This window comes from Rhinopithecus bieti, unplaced genomic scaffold, assembly GCF_001698545.2.
Source record: "Rhinopithecus bieti isolate Rb0 unplaced genomic scaffold, ASM169854v2 scaffold_72501, whole genome shotgun sequence".
Lineage (NCBI taxonomy): Eukaryota > Metazoa > Chordata > Mammalia > Primates > Cercopithecidae > Rhinopithecus > Rhinopithecus bieti.
In genome coordinates, this window is record NW_016827507.1 from 1634836 (window position 1) to 1658760 (window position 23925).

The 23925-nt window shown below is 43.4% G+C and overlaps 1 protein-coding gene across 6 annotated transcripts in view; it reads left to right on the forward strand.

Moving 5' to 3' along the window:
- ZFAT (zinc finger and AT-hook domain containing) overlaps window positions 1-23925 on the forward strand; it is a 240286-nt gene that overhangs the window by 191300 nt on the left and 25061 nt on the right. For all 6 annotated transcript variants that reach the window (XR_001883776.1, XM_017863814.1, XM_017863815.1 and 3 more), the window contains 3 exons: window positions 5078-5196; window positions 13952-14078; window positions 16819-16949. Coding sequence is in view for 5 of the 6 variants with exons in the window: in XM_017863814.1 (XP_017719303.1) it covers window positions 5078-5196; window positions 13952-14078; window positions 16819-16949 (377 nt within the window). In the remaining variant the exon portion in view is untranslated. The remainder of the gene's footprint in view (window positions 1-5077; window positions 5197-13951; window positions 14079-16818; window positions 16950-23925) is intronic.

Here is a 23925-nt window from a genome sequence, read left to right on the forward strand (position 1 = left end):
TCAGTTTAGCAAAAAAAAAAAAAAAAAAAAAAGTAGAGGTCCTCATACCTTAGAGGTTTTTAAAAGATGATTGAAGGAAAAGACATGATTTTATGTGATTTTAAAAGCAATAACTAAGGAAGTTAAAATGAAGTTTAATTATCCTCTGGGCAAGAAAGAAGCTCGTTTGTTTTGTGTAAAAAAGAGCACAGTATGTTTGAGTTTCAGAAAATGAACATCCGTCTGAGCTGTCTTTTCTGCAGAATGTTCTAGAATTTAAGAATTTGGTGTTTGTTGCCAGTCTTTCTACTGACAGTGGGTGCCTTCTGCCTCAGTGCCCTCCTGCGCCTCTACCAGAGTTGGGGTCTGGAAATAGTGGGCGGAGGTGCTGGGGTTGCATAGTGGCTGGCAGGTTGGCCTCTGCACTAGTGACTATTTGGAAAATCACCCACCACCTCAGCTGATAGAACAGAAATCTTAATAATAGAACAGTGCTCTCTCTTGATTCCACTGACATGGAATTGATTTGGAGATTGAGCACATCCAAACTGCATCTGGGAGATGATTAAATGTGGGCCACATTCCTGTGAGGTTTATCTGGTATAATTTGTCCACACAACCTTGATATCAGGACAGAATTCCTCCATTTCTTCCCGAGTACCCTAATGAGCAATACATAAACATGGTAGCCTCAGATACACTCAGTGGTCAGCTCAGCTCTTTTGTTGCCTAAGTATAAGCATCTTAGTGGTTTGTTCAGCTCACATGTATATTGGGGAGGTGGGATACTTTGGGACATCACTGGACCTGCATGTCAGACATATAGAGGGGACTGTTTGTGAGGCTTTAGGACTCCACACAGAGGATGAGGAGGCTGTACAGGGATTTGAGTTGGAGAGGTGCTTAGTAGAAGAACCAGGAGTGAGTGGTGTCATAGAAGCCCCAAAAGACTAGATCTTGACTGGAGAATGTGGTCAGCATCGCCATATAATGCACAGAAGTCACACTGGACAATAGCAAAGCTTGGGGTTAAGGATGTGTGTTAGACTTAGATTCGGTTCTTAGCTTTGCAGTGTGACCTCAGAAGGGTTACTTCACCATCCCAAGCCTCTGTATAAATCAAGCTAAGCATGCCTGTGTCATTGGGCTATTGGGAAGAAACCATGACTTGATGTATGAGGAGCCTGATGCGTGGTAACTGCCCAGTTAGTGGAAGACGTTTGTTGTTAATTGTTTTTAGTAGTATTGGTGGTGGTACTAGTGGTAAGATAAAGAGTGAAGAGTATTCATTGGATTAACCAACGAGCACGTTAGCTGATCTTGACATGTGCAATGCCAGGAGAGAACTGAGTGCAGGAAGCAGCATGTTATGGTGTGAGGTAGGGCTTCTCAACCTCAGTACTGCTCACAATTGGGGCCAGACCAGTGTTTGTTTTGGGGGCTGTGCTGTGTGTTGTAGGGTATTTAGCAGCACCCCTGGCCTCTACCCACTGGATGCCTTAGGCACCCCCCAGTTGTGACAACCAAAAGTTCCTCCATACATTGCCTGTCTGGGAGGAAGATTGCCCATAGTTTAGAACCACTGGACTAAGTAATGAAGAGAGACAGGGAAGCAATTACTTCATATTATTTTTCTAGTTTAGATTTATAATCTTAATTTCAGTAATTATTTTGAATAGGGCAGTTACTCTCCCATGGAATAAAATTTGAAAGATGGAGGAGACGTGAATGCTGTCCTCCACCACTTGCATCCCAGCCTGTTGTCCACCCCAGGCATCACTAACGGCACCTCTTTCTGGTGAGTTCTTGGAAGTGGAGACTCCACAGAATCCTGGCTGTGAAGGAAAGGAGAAGATAGGGCAGCACCGAGGCAGGCCCCTGGATAACACCAAACACACTTACTTGGTGAGGGAACAGATGTGTACAGAGGGGAGGTGCAGAAGTCCAAGGACAGCACGGGGATGGTTGGAGATGGAGCTAAAGAAAGAAGAGGATTTGGCAAGACCCAGAGTCATTGATGCAAGACAGAGTGATTGAGGAGAAGCTAGATGCCAGGTGCTACGGCTTGAACAGCGAATAAGTGGATGATGTCCCTAAAGTCCCCGCTCTAGGAAGGTGCCACTTTAGAAGGGAACTACACGACAATGAAGACGTGTAGGAAAGATAATAATACAATGTCAGACTGACAATTTGATGGCAGTAGGGAAATCCTACTGATGGCTCTGTGTGTTTGGTGGGGCTGCTTTTGCTAGAAGTCCCAGGAGGGCCTTTCTGAAGAGGTGGTGCTTAAAGAGGAGGAGAAGGTCAAATGGAGATCTTGGGGAAGAGTTTGTGAACCAGGAGACACAGCAGGTGTCCCAGGAAGGGAATGAACTTGGTCAGTGCAAAAGACAGAGAAGGGAGAGAATGAGGAAGAGAGGGAGGGAGGTGGGACTCGCAAGCCACAGGGAGGAGTCAGGATTTTATTGTAGGTGAGACAGAAGACCATTGGAAGGGTTTGTACCTCTAAGGCTGTAATCTAGTCTGTGTTTTCAAAAGACCATGTTGTGTGCTGGGTGGGAAGCGGACCAGCAGTGGAGGACGGACAATAGCTGCTGAGAGAGCACTTAGGAGATGGTTGCTCCTATCTGTGCAGAACCCTGCAGTGGCCAGGCCAGGAGGTGTGGGAGGCACTGGGATGCACAGTCCTGTCTACCTGTGGGGAGGCATCCCAGGCTGGAGTTCGGCACAGGAGTCTGGGCTGGAGCTACAAATAGGAAAGTCATTAGTTTGTGGATAACATATGCCCTGGGCAGGAGGAAGAGCCTGAAGGATGTCTGGATACCCAGCCTAGGGGACACGGGACAGAGTAGGAGGGTGCAGCCACCCAGCCATGGGACAAGGAAAGCAGAAAGGTGTGGAGGTGTGGAGGAACAGAGTGTCCAGTGGAGTGGTACTTGCACCCATGCAGGGTTTCAAAACTTGAGGGGCTTTTAAAAAACTTCAGGATGATGGAGGAATCTTAAACTGCTTGTTGTAGAAAGGGGCATTGAGTCTAACAGGGCTGAGGATCAGTGCTCTAGAAGGAGGAGAAAGGGGTCTTGGAAGGCAGAGGGGAACTCTTACTCACAACTGGCATCAGGCCAAGCCTAGGCAGGTGCAGAGGGACAGAAATGTATAGTACAAGAAGGTCTGGAAAGTTCTTACCTGATATTCTCGTTATGAAGCAGGAAACAAGAGCTGAGGATGAGATTGAAAGAGGAAGTCGACAATAATGTAGGAGACTTAATGAGATGGATGGGGAATTGCAGTTCTTCTTCTGGATAATTGAACAGAGTTGACTAGGGAAATACTTGAGGTTGGAAGTGTGGCCATAAGAATACATATGGCTTTGTGATTTGCCTCAGCATCCCAGGATCAGAGCAGGGAGGGCTGGGGCTTGGATCAACGCCGGACTGTGGATTTGCCAGGCAGGTTTGAGAGAAAGAGAAGTGGCTGAGGACTTGGAGGGCTTTGCCAATAAAAGTTGTAAGTTTTGGGCTCTGGAATGTGCTCTGGAGAGGGGAGCAGAGTTAGGGATAGGTTGAGAGAAAATGGGAGGGGATGCAAACTGAAGCTCCTCCAGAGATCGAAGAATAACGATAGTGAAAGTAAGAGAGGGCCAGAGGGCCGATAGTCGTCAGAGTGGGATGCTTGGATTTAGCCCCGTGGGTGGTGCTGAATAATCATATGCATGACTGAATGAAACTCCACAGACTGTGAAACGGTAGGGAAGGTTCTTGGCCTTAAAGTCAACGGATATTGCAGTATCTAAGTGGAGAGGGCCAGGTGCCAAATTGTCTGATGGGTCTGGCACTGTGGGTAGCAGGGACAGGATGGGGAAATGCCCCTATTCTACCATGGAGGTGGCATTGCTGCCCTGCCTGGGCTTGGCATCCTCCTTACCTGGGGCTCAAGAGCATGAGCAGCCTCCACCTGAGAGGCCTTAGAGGAGAGTGTGGTCAAAGAAAGAGAGGGAAGCAGTGCACTCTCTGACAAGGTGCGTGCTGGGGATTTTGTTGGCCAGGAGGTCTGAGATTCCGGGATGCTGCAGAAGCACTGGCATAGAGGAGAGACCATGCGGACCATAGAGAAGACATGGCAGAGAAGGACGGGAGGCCAGAGTTTGCGACTAGGGAATGACTGCTGGAATCGGGTAGCCCACAGTTCCAGGCAGCTGTGGTGTTGAGGATGTTGGTGAGAGGGCTCATTCCCCTGGCCCAGCTCAGGGTGGCGGCCCGGTGGTGCCAGCAGTCAGCCTAGCTCTGGCCAGTAGACTAGAGGCCTGGCCTCAGCACTACCCTTAGTCTCCCGAGCCTGGGATTTGCTTCTGAAGGCACAATCTGTTCAAAGAGACTTTTGTCTAGGCTGCAATTTAGTTGCTGCTTCTAATATAATTGTAGAAAGATATTCTTTTGTGTGACTCTCCAGTTTTGGGGTTTTTTTTTAAACCTAGAGTTGTACATTCTCTTAATTAAAGCATCTAAACACTTCCTGGACCATGTGTAAAATTTAATCAGTTCAATAAATAATGACATTTCAGGATGTGACCAGCTTTTAAATTTGTTCTTTACTGGGAAATTCGCATGGGAATTTATGCCAGTGACTTAGCTTCTGATGTGAAGGAGACTGAGAATCTGGCTCCTGGTCTTAGTGTTTTGGGACAAAAGAGATTAAGAAAAGCAGACACTCCCTTTCCGTTGTTCTTGTTTTCTAAATTATTTGTTATTTACAAGTGAAAAAAAATGAAAGAATGATTTAAGCCACTTATTCACTGGCCAAGGGAATTATGTTAGTTATCTTAGTTCTCTCTGGCGTTTAAACTGTTGGGCACATATTGGCTGTCTGCAAAAGCTTATTCAACAAATAAAAAAAGTACATTAAGTTTTAAAATCTCTGCCTTGAAAAACATACACTGTTGCTATTGTGTTCCAATACTAAGGTAAGCTTGAATTGAATATAAGTGCTGGAGACAAAATAATACTTACTAGATTTGAGGCATTTGAATAGAAGGAGGAACTGTTGCATTTTTATGTATTATGAACACATTTTTTTTTTTAACCTCTGTCTGTGCTTTCAGGCGGTTTGAAGTGTCCCGTTTGCAGCTTTGTGTATGGCACCAAATGGGAGTTCAATAGGCACTTGAAGAACAAACATGGCTTGAAGGTGGTGGAAATTGATGGAGACCCCAAGTGGGAGGTAATTTTTTTAAGTGTGGTATTAATCTTGACATTTCTAAACACAAATGACAAGCCAGGCCAGCCCAAATACTGGGCACGGACAGTCATTCCTCAGAACATTAGATTTTCTGGTTGGGAAACTTCTGAAACATTTTCAAATTATGTCTTGTGTCTGAGGGGTATAACTGGGTAAGATCTGGGCCAAGCCTGTGAATTCTTATTCTGGGTTGAATTTAGACTCTTTTGTGAAAGTTTGTATTAACCTTGACACTTTTACTTACGTTATTCACAAATCCAGAGTTTCAGATGTTGCATCTGAAAGAGTGGAAGGCAAGGATTCCATTGTATTGCCATCCTCACTGAGAGAATTGGAAAAGGCTCCATTTCCGGATTCTAGGCTCTGCTCTCCTTCTGTGGAGATCTCATGCTCCCAGTTGCTTTTTTGTTTTGTTTTGTTTTGTTTTCCCTTAGGAGTTGGAACCATTCACCTGCTGAAAACACACCTTCATTGTAAGAGCCAATAACCATCTCTCTTTTCAGATACTAGGTATCACCACCACGGACTAACTGCAGTTACCTAAGGCAGGGTTTCTCAGACTCAGCGCGCTGTCGACATTTTGGTCTGGACAATGCTTTGTTGTGGAAGGCTGTCCTGTGCCCTGCAGGCTGTTTAGCTGCATTTCTGGCCTCTTCCCACTAGTTAATAGTAGCATCATCCCCCCAACCCCATCCCCTGTTGAGATACTGAAAAATGTCTCCAGACATTGCCAATGTTCAGCGTTTCCTGGGGTAAAATCACCCTCATTTTATCTAAGGACTTTACAGAGCATCCAATGGTTAGGAAAAAAATATGAAAAAAATAATACATCATGATATTGTGGGGATTATTCTGGAATGCAAGGGACAAGTGGTCTCATGGAAAGGTAACATGTTAACATCCATTATAATATGAAACAGTCACCTTCATAGATGCAGAAAAGGCATTTGACAAAGTTCAGTGTTCACTGATGAAAAAGAGTAAATAAAATTTGATGGATATATCCTTAAGTTGAAAAAAAAAATGTGTGTCACCCAAACACCAGCATCTCACTTCATTGGGAAACACTAGAGTGTTTCCACTGAAGTCAGAAGCAGACAAGAGTGCCCAGTGGCTCTGCTGTTCTTTAACAGCGTGTGGAGGCATCAATCAGTGTGGCTAGACCAGGCAAAGCATATGGAGACCTAGAACTGGAAGGAAAGAAATAAAAGTATCTCTCTATGCATATAAGATGATGATATTTTCAGAAAATCCAAAAGAATGAATGAAAAGCTAATGCAAAGAAAAAGGAGATTAAAAGTCAACATACAACAGTTAGTTATAGATACATGTACACCTGCACATATGAATGTGTATACACATATGTGTAAATATAAGAATATGTATATGCTAATATATGCACACGTACATACATACATAAAATCAGTTACAATGGAAATAAAACCCCCATTTGATACAGGAAACAAAATCAAGATAAATCTAGGCATAAACCTTATAAAAATGCCCAAAGTGTAAATATGGGAAACTATAAAACACTCTTGAAAGAGACATAAACCTAGAGTTGAGCAAATTTGTGGGAATATTCAATATCATAAAGATGTTAATTCCCCTGAAGGTAATTTATACAATAATTTATCAATGTAATATGATCTGTTACATATTACATGTAATCTAAATACCGTTAGATTTTTTTCTGGAGCTAATCAAGTTGATTTCTAAAGTTCATTTGGAAGAATAAGTAGAATTAGCTAGGGAAACCCTTGGGAATAACATAAGAGGAGAATCCTACCAAATATTAAAACATATTGTGAAATCTCTCTAAGACAGTGTGCATGAATAGATGGTCTAATGGAATAGAACAGAAAATTTAGAATAGACTCAATGACATGGAAATTTAGTATATGATAAAGATGGTGTCTCAAGTTGGTAAGAGAAAGGTGGGCTTTTTGATAAGTGACGTAGGATAACTAAATAGCTATCTGAAAAAAGAAAATTGAATCTGTTTATTATAACATATAAAGTTATATGAGACAAATTTCAAAAATATAAGATATTTAAATGTAGAAACAATAATATTTTACAAATACTAGAAGAAAACATAAGTGAATTCATCTATAAACTGAGAGTGTGGAGACCTTTTGTAACTATAATTCAAAATCCAGACTCAATAAGGAAAAAGGCTTTAAAAAAATTGACTGCATAGGAAAACTTTAAAAGTCTTATGGAAAAGAGCTCATAAGTAAAAGATGGATGATAAAATATTTTTTGTCACATAGAAAAAATTAATATCTTTATCAAAGGCCTATAAAAAATAGTAGTAAGAAAGATCAACCCATTAGAAAAATGAACAAGAGATAAGAAAGGTTCAGGGAAAAGGAAATGTAAATAACCTTGAATAACTGAGAACATGATCAGCCTCACATGTAGGGAAATAAATTTTCATTAAAATTAGCCTGAGATGGAATTTCTCACCTACTAGCTTGACAGAGATCCAAAAGTTTGACATTATCTCTGCTGGAAAGGCTGTGGGGAAATCTGCTCTCATATGTTGCTGGTGGGAATGTAAAATGGCCCAACCCGATGAAGGGAATAGCAATATGTAACAAAATTACATATGCATTTATTTATCCATTAACTCAATAATCCCACTGTTCAGAAACCATCCCAAAGTTTCATTGGGACACTATGTGTCCATACTGACATAAATAAATGGTTGAATAAGTAAATGTGGGAGAAGGGACTATGTATTTCCCCCCAAAAATAATGATTAATAAATGTGGAAGGAATGAAGGAAATAGAAAATTGCTATTAGAATACCACAGGAACAATCCTAGCAGGTGAGATCCATTAATGAGTCCTAAAGTTAGTAGGCAAAAGTTTAAGGAGAAATGAGATACTCACATAAACTCTGGATATCTCCTTCAAAATATTTATTAATTACAAAAGGCTAAAATAGGAGCTTTACAGTGGAGGCACCACCTTCACCAAGCAATAGAGGTTGGCGTCAGCAGTAGTGAAGCACGCTGACATCAGTAATGAAGCATGCTGATACGACATGATCAGATGAGAAGATACTTCATCTCATGGTATTCTTAACTAAAATCTTCTACCTCAGTCTAATTATCAGAAACCATTGGACAAATCCAAATGATGTGTGTGGTCAAATACCTCATCTGTACTCCTCAGAAGTGTCAGGGTCATGAAAGAAAAGGAAAGTGAGGAACTTTCACAGCCAGGAGGAGACAATGGAAGCAGGATGGCTAAATGTGCTGTGGGATGCATGATTAGATCCTGGAACAGAGAAAAGACATTAATGAGAAAACCGGAGGAATCTGGAGAAAGCCTGTTGTTTAATTAGTAATAGTGTCCCAATGTTAATTTATTGTTTTGATCATTGTGCCACGATTATGAAAGATGTTAAGATTAGGGGAGGCTGGGTAAAGGGTCTCCAGGAACTCTGTTGCAGCTCTTTACATCTTTGGAACTCTTGTGTAAGTCTAAAATTATTTCAAAGTAAAGTAGTTACAAAAAATAAGAAATGGGGTCATTATATGTAGGGAAAGGAGGCAGAGAGCAAGATGGAAGGGATGGGGAGAAGCTAAATTTCTCAGAATACCCTGCTGTGTAGATTTGACTCTGATTATATAAAATATTGTAAAAGTATTTTATATAATAGTAAAAACAAAATTTAACTTAAAAAGCAAGTCTTAAACATTGTGAGTAAAATGAAATAAATGATTCTAACTGTATATCAAATTGGTGACCTAACTACATGGAGAGGAACAATTTCAAGAGATTTCAAAACAGTTGTTTGATGGGGATGTAACTAACCTAAGGGCAAAACAGACTGCACAAACTGCAGTTTTCAAGTATTCTGTTGTTGGTAGTAGGGATGATACTGTGATTCTGAGGCTGTTACTAGTGTTTAATAATGACAGTGAAACACATAAAATATGTTTAATTCTCTAAGTTTATAATGATATTTGGAAAAAACAACTTAATCACCTTTGTAGAATGTTAGAGAATCAACTCTTTATTTTGAAAATCGGTAAATTAAGACCAAGAATCAAGCAATTGTTCTATCTTTATTTTTTAGTTTTTTTGAGAGGTAGGGTGTAGCTACCCAGGCTGACATGCCTTGGAGCCTCCCTTCATAGCTCACTGCAGCCTCGAACTCCTGGGCTCAAGCAATTCTCTTACCTCAGGAGACAGTAGATAGTCCTCTCTACTATCTTCCAAGTAGATAGGACTATAGGCAAGCACCACTATGCCTGGCTAATTTTTTGAAAAAAATTTTTAAATAGGGACAGGATTTCTCTTTATTGCCTAGGCTGGTCTCAAACTCCCGGCCTCAAGTGATCTTCCCACCCAGACTTCCCAAAATGCTGGCAATACAAGCATGAGCGGCCATACCCAGCCCTATTCTACCTTTAAAAACAAAACAAAACAGAACAAAACAAAACCCTGTGTAAACATAACCAAACATTTGATGAGGGGAAGTTTTTTCTTTTGAAATATTTCAACTAACCCATGAAAAAGAAGAATATTACCATGTTGCAACCTTCTAGTGGTGTCATGGGTTTAACAATGATCATCAGTTACTGCTGACATTACATAAAAGAGACCACCATCCAAAGCATGTCTCCTGAAAGAACTGCCCAATATCACCCATGCAGCATTCTTGGCAAAAAGGGAACCTGAATCTACTTAAACTTTTGTATTTATATCCAATGACCGATTCACAGAAAACACCATGGATGGAGGAACATTGGTCAATTCCATGGTGATACAATCAGCGAAACTTAGATTGCTGACAGCTCTGTAAGACAAAACCCCTGCTGTCTTCAACAAATAACTGCAAGGGGAGAAAAGCCAGAAATGGAGGAAGAGCATATGGGTTTTAAGTCTTATGAGACACATTAATCAGTTCTAGTGTGTGAACCTCATTTAGATTTGATTTGAACAAACCTAAAAAATGAGGTAATTGGGGAAATTTAAACATTGTCTAGACCTTTGATGATATTAAGGATTTATTGTAAAGTTTTTGAGTGCGACAGGAGCATTGTAGTTCTTTTTTGGAGGAGTTTTATATTTTAGAGATACAGTATGAAATATTTATAGGGGAAATAATTATTTCAGGATTTGGTTCAGAATAATCCTAGGGCAGGGCATGGAGTATGTGGGAACATAGTCCAAGAAAGTCTGGCCATGATTCAACCCTACAGAATAGGAGGAAATTTTTGCCATCTATCCATCTGACAAAAGGCTAATATCCAGAATCTCAAGGATTTACAAGAAAAAAACAACCCCATCAAAAAGTGGGCAAAGGATATGAACACATACTTCTCAAAAGAAGACATTTGTGTGGCTGACAAACATATGAAAAAAAGCTCATCATCAGTGGTCATTAGAGAAATGCAAATCAAAACCACAATGAGATACCATCTCATGCCAATTAGCATGGTGATCATTAAAACGTCAGGAAACAACAGATGGTGGAGAGGATGTGGAGAAATAGGAATGCTTTTACACTGTTGATGGGAGTGTAAATTAGTTTACCCATTGTGGAAGACAGTGTGGTGATTCCTCAAGGATCTAGAACCAGAAATACCATTTGACCCAGCAATCCCATTACTGGGCATATACCCAAAGGATTATAAATAATTGTACTGTAAAGACACATGCACACACGTGTGTTTATGGCAGCACTATTCATAATAGCAAAGACTTGGAACCAATCCAAATGCCCATCAATGATAGACTGGATAAAGAAAATGCGGTACGCATGCACCATGGAATGCTATGCAGCCATAAAAAAGGATGAGTTCATATCCTTTGCAGGGACATGGGTGAAGCTGAAAACCATCATTCTCAGCAAATTAACACAGGAACAGAAAACCAAACACCACATGTTCTCACTCATAAATGGGAGTTGAACAATGAGAACACATGGACACAGGAAGGGGAACGTCACACACCAGGACCTGTTGGGGTAGGGGGCTAGGGGAGGGACAGCATTAGGAGAAATACCTAATGTAGATGATGGGTTGATGGGTGCAGCAAACCACCATGGCACATGTATACCTATGTAACAAACCTGCATGTTCTGCACATGTACCNACTGGATAAAGAAAATGCGGTACGCATGCACCATGGAATGCTATGCAGCCATAAAAAAGGATGAGTTCATATCCTTTGCAGGGACATGGGTGAAGCTGAAAACCATCATTCTCAGCAAATTAACACAGGAACAGAAAACCAAACACCACATGTTCTCACTCATAAATGGGAGTTGAACAATGAGAACACATGGACACAGGAAGGGGAACGTCACACACCAGGACCTGTTGGGGTAGGGGCTAGGGGAGGGACAGCATTAGGAGAAATACCTAATGTAGATGATGGGTTGATGGGTGCAGCAAACCACCATGGCACATGTATACCTATGTAACAAACCTGCATGTTCTGCACATGTACCCCAGAACTTAAAATTAAAAAAGGAAAGACTTGCCATGATTGATAATTGCTGAAATTGGTTAATGGATGCATGGAGGTTTATTAGACCCGTCTCTCTGCTTTTGTGTGTTTAAATTTTTTTTTTATAAAAATTCTTTTAAAAAGAGTTTTGGAGTCTGACAGACTTAACTTTGAATCCTCTGTCACCTATAAACTTCTTGCCCTTGAGCCATTGTTTAACCCTCGTGGCTTAGTGTTCTCGTCTGTACAGTAGGCTAATAATCCCTGAGAGCTCAGAAGCACTGAGAGAAACCATGTGTAAAATGCTGAGGCCTGAATGAGCCCCCTGGAGGCCCTCAGAAAATGGCAGCTGCTATGATTATTGCAGATGTTGATGATGATCACTGTTACATCTTCTTCTATGCAAAAACAATTAATCACCTAGTGTTTCAAGTATTAATACATACTGGAAGAATTTACTCTTCATTAACAAAATAGACACTTGAATGTCAATTACCGACGTAAAACTCAATCCATCTTGTCAGTCGGTGCTTTTATAAATGCATGCAGTGATGCCCCATCTCCACTGAAGGCCTCACTTCCAGCAGATGCTAGCATCTTATGCAGAGCCGTGAACACAACAGAAATAGTTGACATAAAGCCAGGTAGTTGACTCCATACTCATCTCCAGAAGATGGTGAGCAGCCAGGAAGCTGTCATGCAGTGGTCACCGGTGGAGTGACAAGCCTCCTCTTCCAGCAATGTGTGTGTCACCTGGCTCCCAGGAATGCCTTGCAACAAGCACCACCCTTCCTGACAGCAATTATGACATGCTTTCCCCAGAATGAGGAGAAACCTTTCAGGCTGCATCCTGTCCTTTCACAGGCTCAGGCATTGCCTGAATCTACTGGCGGCTAATCTGTTGCCTCATGGTACTGAGAACAAAATATTCTTCTTTTTGTTCATTAATGCATTCATTGAATATTTTTGGGGTGTCTACTGTATGTCAGGATGGAAACACCTAAACGGACTTGGCCGGTTGGCTGTGAAGAAATATATGCTATTCTGAACCTCTATGTCATTTACTGATATGTGCTTATAGAGCATAACTTGACTCCTGTATGTTTTGTCTGAAGTCCTTCTTTTTGTTCTTCTTGATTGGTGACATTAATGCATCCATCCTTATAGTTTTGCTTGCACTCTCCATCCCTTCCAGAAAGAGATAATTATTAACATCTACTTGTATAAAAATTCTGTTCCACCTCTTCTCTCTTTGAGGCACGAGGTACCTGTGAATGCCACTTTAACTCCTCCTACCCTCACAAGTCCTGATTTTGTGCAAATATATTTCTTGTAGTCAGTTTTGTTTCTTACACCTTCATGTACGGATAAGAATGGCATGGCTGGGCGTGGTGGCTCACACTTTGGGAGGCTGAGGTGGGTGGATCACAAGGTCAGGAGGTGGAGACCATCCTGGCCAACATGGTGAAACCCTGTCTCGACTAAAAATACAAAAATTAGCTGGGTGTGGTGGTGCATGCCTGTAATCCCAGCTACTCGGGAGGCTGAGGCAGGAGACTCGCTTGAACTCAGGAGGTGGAGCTTGCAGTGAGCCGAGATCACGCCACTGCACTCCAGCCTGGGTGACAGAGTGAGACTCCATCTCAAAAAAAAAAAAAAAAAAAACAATGGCACAAATAGCTAAGATTTGCTGAACTTTTACTCTGCCAGGACCTATGCTCTCCATGTGCTGTGTAATCACTGGTTCTCTCCCTTCCACCATCAGCTGCCCTGTGACTGTGCCCCTTCCTCTGTATAATCACTCGCCCTACCCCTTCCATCCTCAGCTGCCCCGTGGCTGTGCCCCTTCCTCTGTTGGCCACATGGCACCCAATCCCCAGGGTAAGGCACAGATCAGAGGTAGTGTTGGTAGCAGCAAGAGGAAACAGAGGAGCCGTTAGAAGAGCGTATGAAAGAATATCTGAGCTGGTCAAATCTCTAATTGTGAACAGCATACATAAACTGTTTCCCACCGCAAAAATGTACAGCAGGGGCTTTTTACCAAAGCTGGTTTTTAAAGGTCTTGATCCTCACAGAGAAATTTTCTCTTTGGGAAGTATATTTATGGGAGCAACTGGTTCCTCAGGGGTGCCAGGTAAATGAGATGTTGCAATGTATTGCTTTCTTATATGTATTTGTTCTATCTTAATACATTATCTTGGAACTTCTGGGCAACAGTCGATCTTTTAGGAGATGACTTAGATATTATGTTTTTATTTAGACAGCAACAGAAGCTCCTGAGGAACCCTCCACCCAGTATCTCCACATCACAGAGGCCGAAGAAGATGCTCAAGGGACACAGGCAGCAGTGGCCGCGCTCCAGGACCTGAGATACACCTCTGAGAGTGGTGAGGACACCTGCTCTTCCTTTGCCATCTCAGAACTGTCTTTCCTAGACATGCTGAATGAACGCATTTGCAGATGAATGATGTCCATCAGGTGATCTACTTCCAAATCCCTGACCCAGCGTTCAGACTGCAGAAGCAGCCCCGTTTTGTCAGGCACCAGAGATCTCTGCCTCCAGAAATGCTCTAGAAGAAAGCCAAAGCAGAGGGGAGGCCTTAGAACAGGACTGCAAGATTCCCCCGCATCTTATCACATTTAATTCTCAGAACAGCCTTGTGAGGGGAGGAGATCTGATTATTCTCACTTCACGGATGCGGAAGTTTGCTTTTCATTGTTAATGGTTGGCAGTGGTTGGCTGAAGGTCACCCACTTTAGGATGTTGGAGCTCATCCTGGAATCTAGGTCTCCTAACTTCTTGTCGTGGCATCGTCCCATTCCATGATTCCTCAGGGACATCTCCTCCAGGGCCTACAGGGGCCAGGCAGGCAGTGGCAGGAGGTGGTGTGGGCTCAGTGGGTGGTAGAGAGTGGCAGAGACTCTGGCGTGCGGGGGTTCACTTTGCAGACCTGCAAGGCCAGGTCGCTCATTCTCCAAGTCCTTCCCAAAAGGCACAGTCAGGATTTTTACATCAAATGTCATGATTTTCAAATGTTAGATCAATTCTAAAAAAAACCAAGCCACTGTACCAGCCTAGTGGCAGTTGGGGCATTATGCTTAGAAAACAGTTTTCTTGATCTGTTTTAAACGATGAACAGAACACAAGTTGATGTTTCATACCACAGCCCTGTACAAGGGCAGAGGTCAAGCAGGTTGGGTTAAAGAGGAAGCATTAGGTGAAATGCAATGGTGATAGGAAATAGGAGTTAGGAAGACACCATTTTTCCCCAGTTCTTAAACCCCCAAACTCCAGATTGTAAGGAAGCTGCACAGAAAACTCCTGTGGGCCAGTTGGTTTAGGGAAGATTAATTGGCAGGGCTGTGTTCACTGCCTGCTGAGCTGCAGAGAATTTGGGGGGCAGCACCTCCACTTCTGCAGACGGGAGAGTCGAGGCCCAGGCTGTTAAACATGGCTCTCAGCACTGAGGTCCTGTCAGAACTTGAGTTTCCTTCAGGACTTGAGTTTCCTTCCATGATCCAGTGACATCAGTGATTGCTCAGGACCTGCAAGATGTAGCCCATCTGTCTTCATCCCCTAGGAGCACACACACAGGCACACATGCACACACACACCCCCCGACACACACACAGGCTCATGCTCAGACTCATTTACTCTCTCACATCTTCTAAGGCCCTCCGATGTCTCTTCGTAGCTCTTAACTTTGCAGCTGAAAAGGCCAGGCTCAGCTTCTCTGGCTCCTGCCTGGCCTTGTCACTGTCTCTTGCCACCCACCACTGGGCTTGCTGCCCTCGGCCAGATCTGCAGCTCTCAGAAGGGACCCACACTCCAGTGCTCCCTGGGGTATGGTGTGGTTTCTTCTCCCTCGCAGCCTTTTTCTGCCAAACTCATCCTCATCTGCAGTACTCAGACTGCAGGTCACCTCCTGAGAATACCCCCCTTTTCTGCACTGTTTCCTAATTGCACTCCTGACATGGGACCTGGCAGGTTCTGTAAGGATTTGCTTATAGTCTGGCTTAGGAGCCTGTGAGCCCTGGGAGGAGTTGGGGGGTGAGTGGGAAGGGGTAAGACTTTGTCTTTATTCTTATTAGAAGCAATAGTTCCTAGGGTTTGATAAATGGTCATTGAGGGAGTCTGTGGATGCGGAATTAGAACCTCGCCTCAGTAAGTTGCACAGGTACATGTTTTTGTCCTTGCATGTTCAGAGTGGCTGGCTGCAAGGTACATTTGCACCATTTCCCTTAAGGGACATGTGTTTGGGGAGTGCCGGGCGATACATTGTGAATATAAGCTGGCCACTGCCTCAGCCACCAGCTTGTCCTACCTTCTGCATAAGACACGTTGAGTTCCCCTTCTCTGATCTCTTATTGATTGACTCACATTGGAACACGGCCCACAAAAAGCTGCCCATGAGGATGAAAATGTTGGCAGAGACTGCAAAATATTATGCTAAGGTGGAGATCAAGCAGTCATTTCTCTTTTAGTAAATTAATGATCAGGGTCAGGGTATGCTCAGGACGGTTGCAGATGGCCTGGCAGATGGTGGGAGCAGGCAGGGATACTAAATAGCTGCTCTGATGATGCAGAATCCCGTCTTTAGAGGTGGTTAAAATAGAGCCCCCAGCTTCAGTTGGTTTGGAGTTCTAAAGCCCACTGGTTGAATAATTGAGACATCCTTGGATGTTTTGCCCATAACTTGTGGAATTTCTTGGCACACACTTTAATTGAGTCTGCAGCTGAACGGGCTGGCTGGCACTCCTCAGGAGTTCAGCTTCGAGGGCAGCCACGTGTCTGCATGTTAGGACTCAGAGCACATGGGTTCGAGTTCTGGCTTTGTGGTGTAACTGACTCAGTGACCCAAATGAGGATCCTACAAAATGCAAATAACATCTCAATGTCCCATCCTCACAGGGTTGCTTAGGGTTTTGAGATGTTCTTATAGAAAATGCTTTGTAAGCTACAAAGCACCATACAGATTATTTCTGTTGTCAAAACGAGCGATTACGGAGAGCCCATGCATCCTCTGGAGAAGGCGTCACCCGAGGGAACAGACGGGCTGGTTTTACATTCCATGTCCTTCAGCACCAGTGGCCTGAATGGTGTCCTCTTTGCTTCTTGCTTTTAAGGCGACCGACTGGACCCCACAGCCGTGAACATCCTGCAGCAGATCATTGAGCTGGGCGCCGAGACCCACGACGCCACTGCCCTTGCCTCGGTGGTTGCCATGGCACCAGGGACAGTGACTGTGGTTAAACAGGTAGGGACCCTCCTGTGAGTATTCATCCCTGTGTGTCTCACAGTCAGCTTCTCTCCTCTTCCCTGTGTTTCTAAGTCTTTAACTTACCTGAGGTAGAACTTGGAATGAAATTGGTCAGTCTCATACCTTTTCTTTTCTACCTCTGATCTCATGGGAGTGCTTCTTCAATAGCTCTATATGTGGGAGGTGTTTGGGGGAGAGGTATAGTATATTTAAAAAAAAATTCTGGAAACTCTCCGTTCATTTTCTGTCAAAGATTCCCAGAGTGAGAATGAGCATGATGTGGACCATTGAGACACATCTCTGGTGAAAACAGCTCTCAGTGCCTAAGTCCCCATCAGTAAATTGAGCTAGTAGGATGCATGGGGGTAGCCAGAGAAGCCAGGAGGATTTCCCAGTGAACTGGCCTTCCTAAATAGTAAACACCCGATCAGATCAACACAGGCTACTGCTCTGGTAGGAAGAGATGGTCAGTTTTGGAATAAAGGTTACTCCACTTAATTAATCCTTTATCTGCTTGGCTCATTTCCTTTTCTGTCCTCAGTGGAGACTTTACCATCTGTTAAAATGCAATGTGTTTGATAATTAGGTCATCCTTTTTATCTGTTTATACCTCTATCTCTATCTGCTACCTGTTGTTTCATTTTACAAAAGATTTTAGCTGGCTTACACAAATACTTTAAAAACAGAAAACCAAAATAGTAAATGCATCAAAACCAGGGAAATTTGTAATCTGAAATCAAAGTTCAAGTTCACAGAGAAAGTAGAAATGCAAACCATGGAGTTTCTCACATTTAGCCACTCCTGTATTGACTCATTTGGTATTTATTGAGTGCCTACTGTTGTCAGGCAGAGTTCTAGTTGCTGGGGTCTAGGAGAGAACCAGTGTCTGCCATCATGGTGATTACTTTCCAGTGGGGGAAAGGATAAAGCACGAATAAACCAGTATGACATAAAGGATGTCAGATGGTGAACAAGTGCCAGGAGAAAAGTAAAGCAAGAGAAGCGGGAGAGGAGTGGGATCCAGGAGTGTGGGTTGGGATGATTTTGTAAAGGGTTGCTGGGGAAGATCTCTGACATGTGAGGAGAGACCTGGAAGAGGTGTGTATTACTAGAGTTGTCTGAAATTGATTAAATTTGTTACTGAATTGTATAACAGAAAACAGAAAGGAGGCGTTTAACAGTTAACTCAGGAAGGGGGTTAGCTTTTCCTGGTGGCACTAACAAGATGTTTCTTAATGAGGCACTGACACAGGGACACCTGAGTGATGTGTCCCTGTTGGCCTGATGAGCCAGGAGGGGACATCCCAGTGCTGTCTCCACGACTGTCCCCTGAGTGTGCCCAGGGCACAATGCAAAGCATGAAATTCAGGCCAAGTAATTCTCTGGGGGAATTAGTAAGTACATTCGGTTTCAGCTCTTGGGTTTCTTGACCTACGGACAAGACTTAGCATATCTCGATGAATGTTTGGATTGCATGTCCTAAAATCCCTCCTCCACAGTGTGGTTTCTCTCAGGAGTCGAGCTGGAGAGTAGGCAGGGGGATGCTTCAGTCTGTAGCAATCTGGTATCTGCATTGGCTGAGAAAAGATTCATATCCTTCCAGGCTGAGTACCTTTTTAGCTTTTCTTGGTGTTTACTAGGTTGCCGTCTTCAGATTGTCTTATGAATCTCTTCCGAAACTCTTCATTTGCATCTTGACATGTGGAGTCCCCACCTGGACCTGGTGCTTTAGGAAGGTCTCTCTGGGATGGTATCAGGAGGAATTTGAATGTTTCATACACGTGAAATCCTTTTGAGAGTGCAGGAAGGCGCCTCTGATTGTGACTTGTATCTTCTTTCTAAGAACTAGATTGATTTGCTGCTGCTGGGAGACATGATTTATTGAGCCTCGCAGGCAATGCAGTGATACACGAGGTCACAGGGTTTGGGTTACAGCTTAGATATGCTTCGAGGCATTAGACTGACGGCACAACAAGGGATGAGGCAGATAAGCATCCAGAACCACCAGTGTCAACAAGCTAAATGTGTTTGCAGGAGGAGAAAACAGTGCCACCCTTCTGAGGATCTTCTTTCTTATTGCAAACACAGCAAAGAGTGCTGTTGAACACAGTCGTGGGGAACTGCATTTGGAAATGTTCCCCAAGAAGGTGTATGTCCTGGCCATTATCTTGTCTGCCTGGCCCTGCGCCTCGCTCAAGGCAGCTCTTGATAAATGACAGAGAGGAGAGTGGGTGGACAGACTGCTTGATGGGTAGACGCTAAGCACCACTCCTATAGCAAAGGAAATGAAGTGTTTCAGGCTCTCCCAGGTGAAAGGATGCCCTCTGAATTCCATGGTCCCATAGTTTAAATTGAAATATAGCTGTATTTATTAGAAAAATTGGTTTCAACCTTTTTCTTTTAATGAAACTCTGGTTTAGGGTTTTTCAGTCAAGAAATTATGCCTGCTTAATAACTGTGCTGAAGCACTGACATGTGAACCCTGGTGCACCAGTTGGAAAGAGGAAAACTTTTCCTCCTGTGGGAGGCACCTTGATATCGTAGGCTTTCTCTTGCTCCAACCCAAGGCATCACACATAGTAGTTGCTTAATACGTGTTATGAAATAGAATTGACTATGTTGGAGGTTTTGGTTCTTCAGCTGTATCCTATAAATCAGTATTGCCGGAGAGAAAAAGGCAAGAATTCCTCATCATAAAGTATGTGATGTATATTGCAGAACAGTGTTGCAAATTACTATGGGATAGCATGTTTTGAGATCTTTTTATATCTCTTTGCTATACATCTTCCACAAGACCAAAAACAAAACAAATTCTACATTGTACATAAGTTGCTTCTGGAGGGTTAAACATTTCAAAATTTATTTCTCATATAAACAAATAGATACCCTATTTATAATTTTAATGATTTATTAATGTTAACTGAAAATAAACTTACATATCAAAATTCATCAATAATCACTGAAAGTGATTAATCCCAAGTCTTTTGGGGTTTTCAGCTTCTGGGATGAAAGTAATGGCAGGCCTGGTGTGGGGCTGGCAGGGTTGGAGAGAAGAGAGCTGAGAAAAAACTGTTTGCTTCTTGCTCTTTGAAGAGACAAGGAAAAGATTTTGCCCATAATTGAGACCATTTAAATTCTCTGTTGGACGCAGAAATGTGTCTTCAATGACTTCTCGTCACTTTCTCTCTTTTCTTGAGTATCAGTGTTAAAAATAGATTCATGGAGCCCGAGCATCTCCAAACGCTCAGAAAGAATCACGCTTGCGTGCCCCGCTTCCAGCCCGGTAGAAGGGCCCACGTGAGAACCTGAGTGCCACTAAGTGTGTGTTTGTTAAACCTAACAGTTTTCATTTAGTAAGGTGATTCCTTTTGTTATTGTTAAATCTTGCGTTAAGGTTTTACAAGGAGGAAATTTGTATTTGATAAAATAGAACTGCCTGAGAAGGTAGATGGAAGACAGCTAGCCGCACAGGAAATGCTATCATGAGCATCTCTGAGTCAAAATTAGTTACTTAAAGGAAAAGAAAAACCGAAGAAAATAACAGCAACAGTCATCACCAGTGGCTCATGGCTTAAATCACTTGTGGATGTTCTTATGGATTGGATTTTATTTTAGACTCAAAGCTGAAGGGGTGGCGTGCCTCTCCACACCTGGGGTATATCTCATCAGGTGGGACAAGAGACTGAGAAAAGAAATAAAACACAGAGACAAAGTATAGAGAAACAACAGTGGGCCCAGGAGACCGGCACTCAGCATACCAAGGGCTGCACCAGCACCGGTCTCTGAGTTCCCTCAGTTTTTATTGATTATTATTTGCACTATCTCAGCAAGAGGAATGCAGTAGGAGAGCAGGGTGATAATAAGGTCAGCAAAAACATGTGAGCAAAAGAATCTATGTCATAATTAAGTTCAAGGGGAGGTACTATGCCTGGATGTGCACGTAGGCTAGATTTATGCTTTTCTCCGCCCAAACATCTCCGTGGAGTAAAGAATAACAAAGCAGCATTGCTGCCAACATGTCTCGCCCCCGCCATAGGGCGGTTTTTCTCCTATCTCAGAACTGAACAAATGTACAATAGAGTTTTATACCAAGACCTTCAGTTCCCAGGGGCAGGCAGGAGACAGAGGCCTTCCTTTTTTACTAATCCACCTCAGCACAGACGCTTTACGGGTGTTGGGCTGGGAGACTTTCTGGTCTTTCCCATCCCACAAGGCCATATTTCGGACTATCACATGGGGAGAAACCTTGGACAATATCCGGCTTTCCAGGGCAGAGGTCCCTGCGGCTTTCCGCAGTGCATTGTGCCCCTGGTTTATTGAGACTAGAGAATGGCGATGACTTTTACCAAGCATACTGCTTGTAAACATTTTGTTAACAAGGCACATCCTGCACAGCCCTAGGTCCCTTAAACCTTGATTCCGTACAACACATGTTTTTGTGAGCTCAAAGTTGGGGCAAAGTGACTGGGGCAAAGTGACAAATTAATAGCATCTCAGCAAAGCAATTGTTCAAGGTACAGGTCAAAATGGAATTTCTTATGTCTTCCCTTTCTACATAGCCACAGTAACAGTCTGATCTCTCTCTCTTTTCCCTACACAAAGTAACACTGTATTTATGGTTGACAGGCACTCATTTAGTAGGCATTTACTGAGCAACTGCCATGTGTTCACTCTCTGGTTGTGTTAATTTCCTATCGCCACTGCCACAAATTACCACAAATTTATGGTTTGAAACAACACAAACTTATACTGTCTTACAATTGTGGAGGTCAGAAGTCTGTAGTGGTTCCTGTGCTAAAATCAAGGTGTCGAGAGAACTAGTGTTTCTGGGAAAGATTCCTTTCTTGCCTTTTTTGGCATCTAGAGGCCACCCACACTCCTCGACCCAAGGCTCCCTTCCTCCATCCCCAGAACCAGCAACGGCAGGCTAAGTTCTCACATCCACTCACTCTGACCTCTGCTTCCAGGGTCAAATTGCCAGCCTTCCTACTCCCTTTTTTAAGGGCCCTTCTGATGACATTGGACCCACCCAAATAATCCAGGACTATCCATCTGGGATGGCTTCTCCATCACCAGATCCTTAATGTGATCACATCTGCACATTCTTCTTTACTATGTAAGGCCACATATTCACAGGTCTCGAAGACGAGGATGTGGACATCTTTGGTTGAGGGCCATGGGCATTACTGTGCCCACCAATCTGGGCTACAGAATTAAGATAGTTCCCACTCTCAAGAGGCAAATAGTCTAACAAGGGAAATGACTTATTTTTTCATACAACAAATACTCCTTGAGCTGCTTTTACCAGCCAGGCACTGTTCTCAACACTTGGGATAGTTCAGTGAACAAATCAGACAGATGATATGGTTGAGAAGCTTACGTTTTAATTGGGGTAGATAGCCAATTCACATACATGTAATAAGTAAATTATAGTACGTTAGCGGCAAAAAGTGCAGTGGACAAAAGAACAAGCAGAACTGGCCGAGAGGTATGGAAAATGCAGCCTTAAACAGGCAGTTCCAATCGAGAGTGATGAATGCTTCAGGGAGGTGGCCCAGGGACCCAGGAGTGCTATGGGGAGCACCAGGGGCCCATGGACCTGGGTCTGGGGTAGGGGCAGGTGCTGAGCAGGGAGGCTTTGTGAGTGTAGGGTGGGAGCAGGGCTCCAGGCAGGGGTGTGGCTGGTGCCAGCTGGGTGACTGGAGGCAGAGGTAGGGGTGGTGGAAGAGGCACTGCATAGAGTAATGACTTGCCTGGTTGTAACATGGGACAGGGATTCCAAGCCTCAGAATTATCTCAGCCTGGTCTCTCCCTTCTGCCTACTGGGAATCCAAACAGTTTGTGGCCTTATGGCATATCCTAGGGCATAATGTCCTTTTGCCATGGGCTTCCTGACCTATGTTACCCTCTTGAAGTCACACTGGCATTTTCAACAAGTGACAATTTATTAGTTTTTGCAAATAGTGAACCTACACTGAGCATTCCTGCGCTTTGATATTTAGCAGAACAATCGGTGCCTGTCTAAGACTGTCACTGACATTTGTCTTGGCCTGTGGTTCCTGGGTCCACCAAGCCAGCTACTGCACCGTGCCCTTTCTTCTTTCCCTGGGGGTGTTTTAAGTAGTAAGTATACCGTTTGATGACACTGCATCTTCTTTTTAAGAAGGTCAGGATGATTGAACAGTTTGCCTTTGTGATCATCCTCGGTCTTTCTGAGTTTTGTGTGTTTTTTAAATTTTGTATTGTTTTTACTGCTGAGGGTTTACCCTAAACAGCAGACTGGGGGTGCTGGGGCATTGTGGGGTATCAGCCTCTGAGGATGGGGGAGGGAGTGGGGCTCCCAGTGAAGTGGTGTGAGTCATTCATTCATTGTAGAAGTTACTTTTCAGTTCATGTGCATGTGTGAATGGACAGGACATTCCCCTGTGTATAAGAGTTCACCTGATGCAGTCTCGTCCAAGTGAGGCTGTCCAGCAGCATGCACTTTGCCAAGCCTGCTTCTCTGTGACTCGGTCACCATTCCTGCTTTACTGAGACCTGATAAGAAATACATTGTGTTTGTCAGAGTTGCTCAGAGAAACAGAACTCATAGGGGTGTGTGTATGTGTTTGTGTGCGTGTGCGTGTGTGTGTGTGTGTGTAAAAGAAGGAATTGGCTGATGTGACTGTGGAAGCTGACAAATCCCAATGTCTGCTGTTAGCAGGCTGGGGTCCCAGGAAAGCCAATGGTGTGACTCCAGTTTGAAAGCCTGCAGGCTTGGGACGCAGGAAGGGCCAGTGTTTCAGCTTGAGATCAAAGGCAGCAAAAACCAGTGTCCCAGCTTGAAGGCTGTTGGGAGGAAAAATTCCCTCCTTTTCAAAAGGGGAGGGTCAACTTTTTTATTCTATTCAGGCCATCAGCTGATTGGATGGGCCCCACCCACACTAGCGAGGGCCATTTGCTTTATTCAGTCTGCCAGTTTAAATGTTAATGT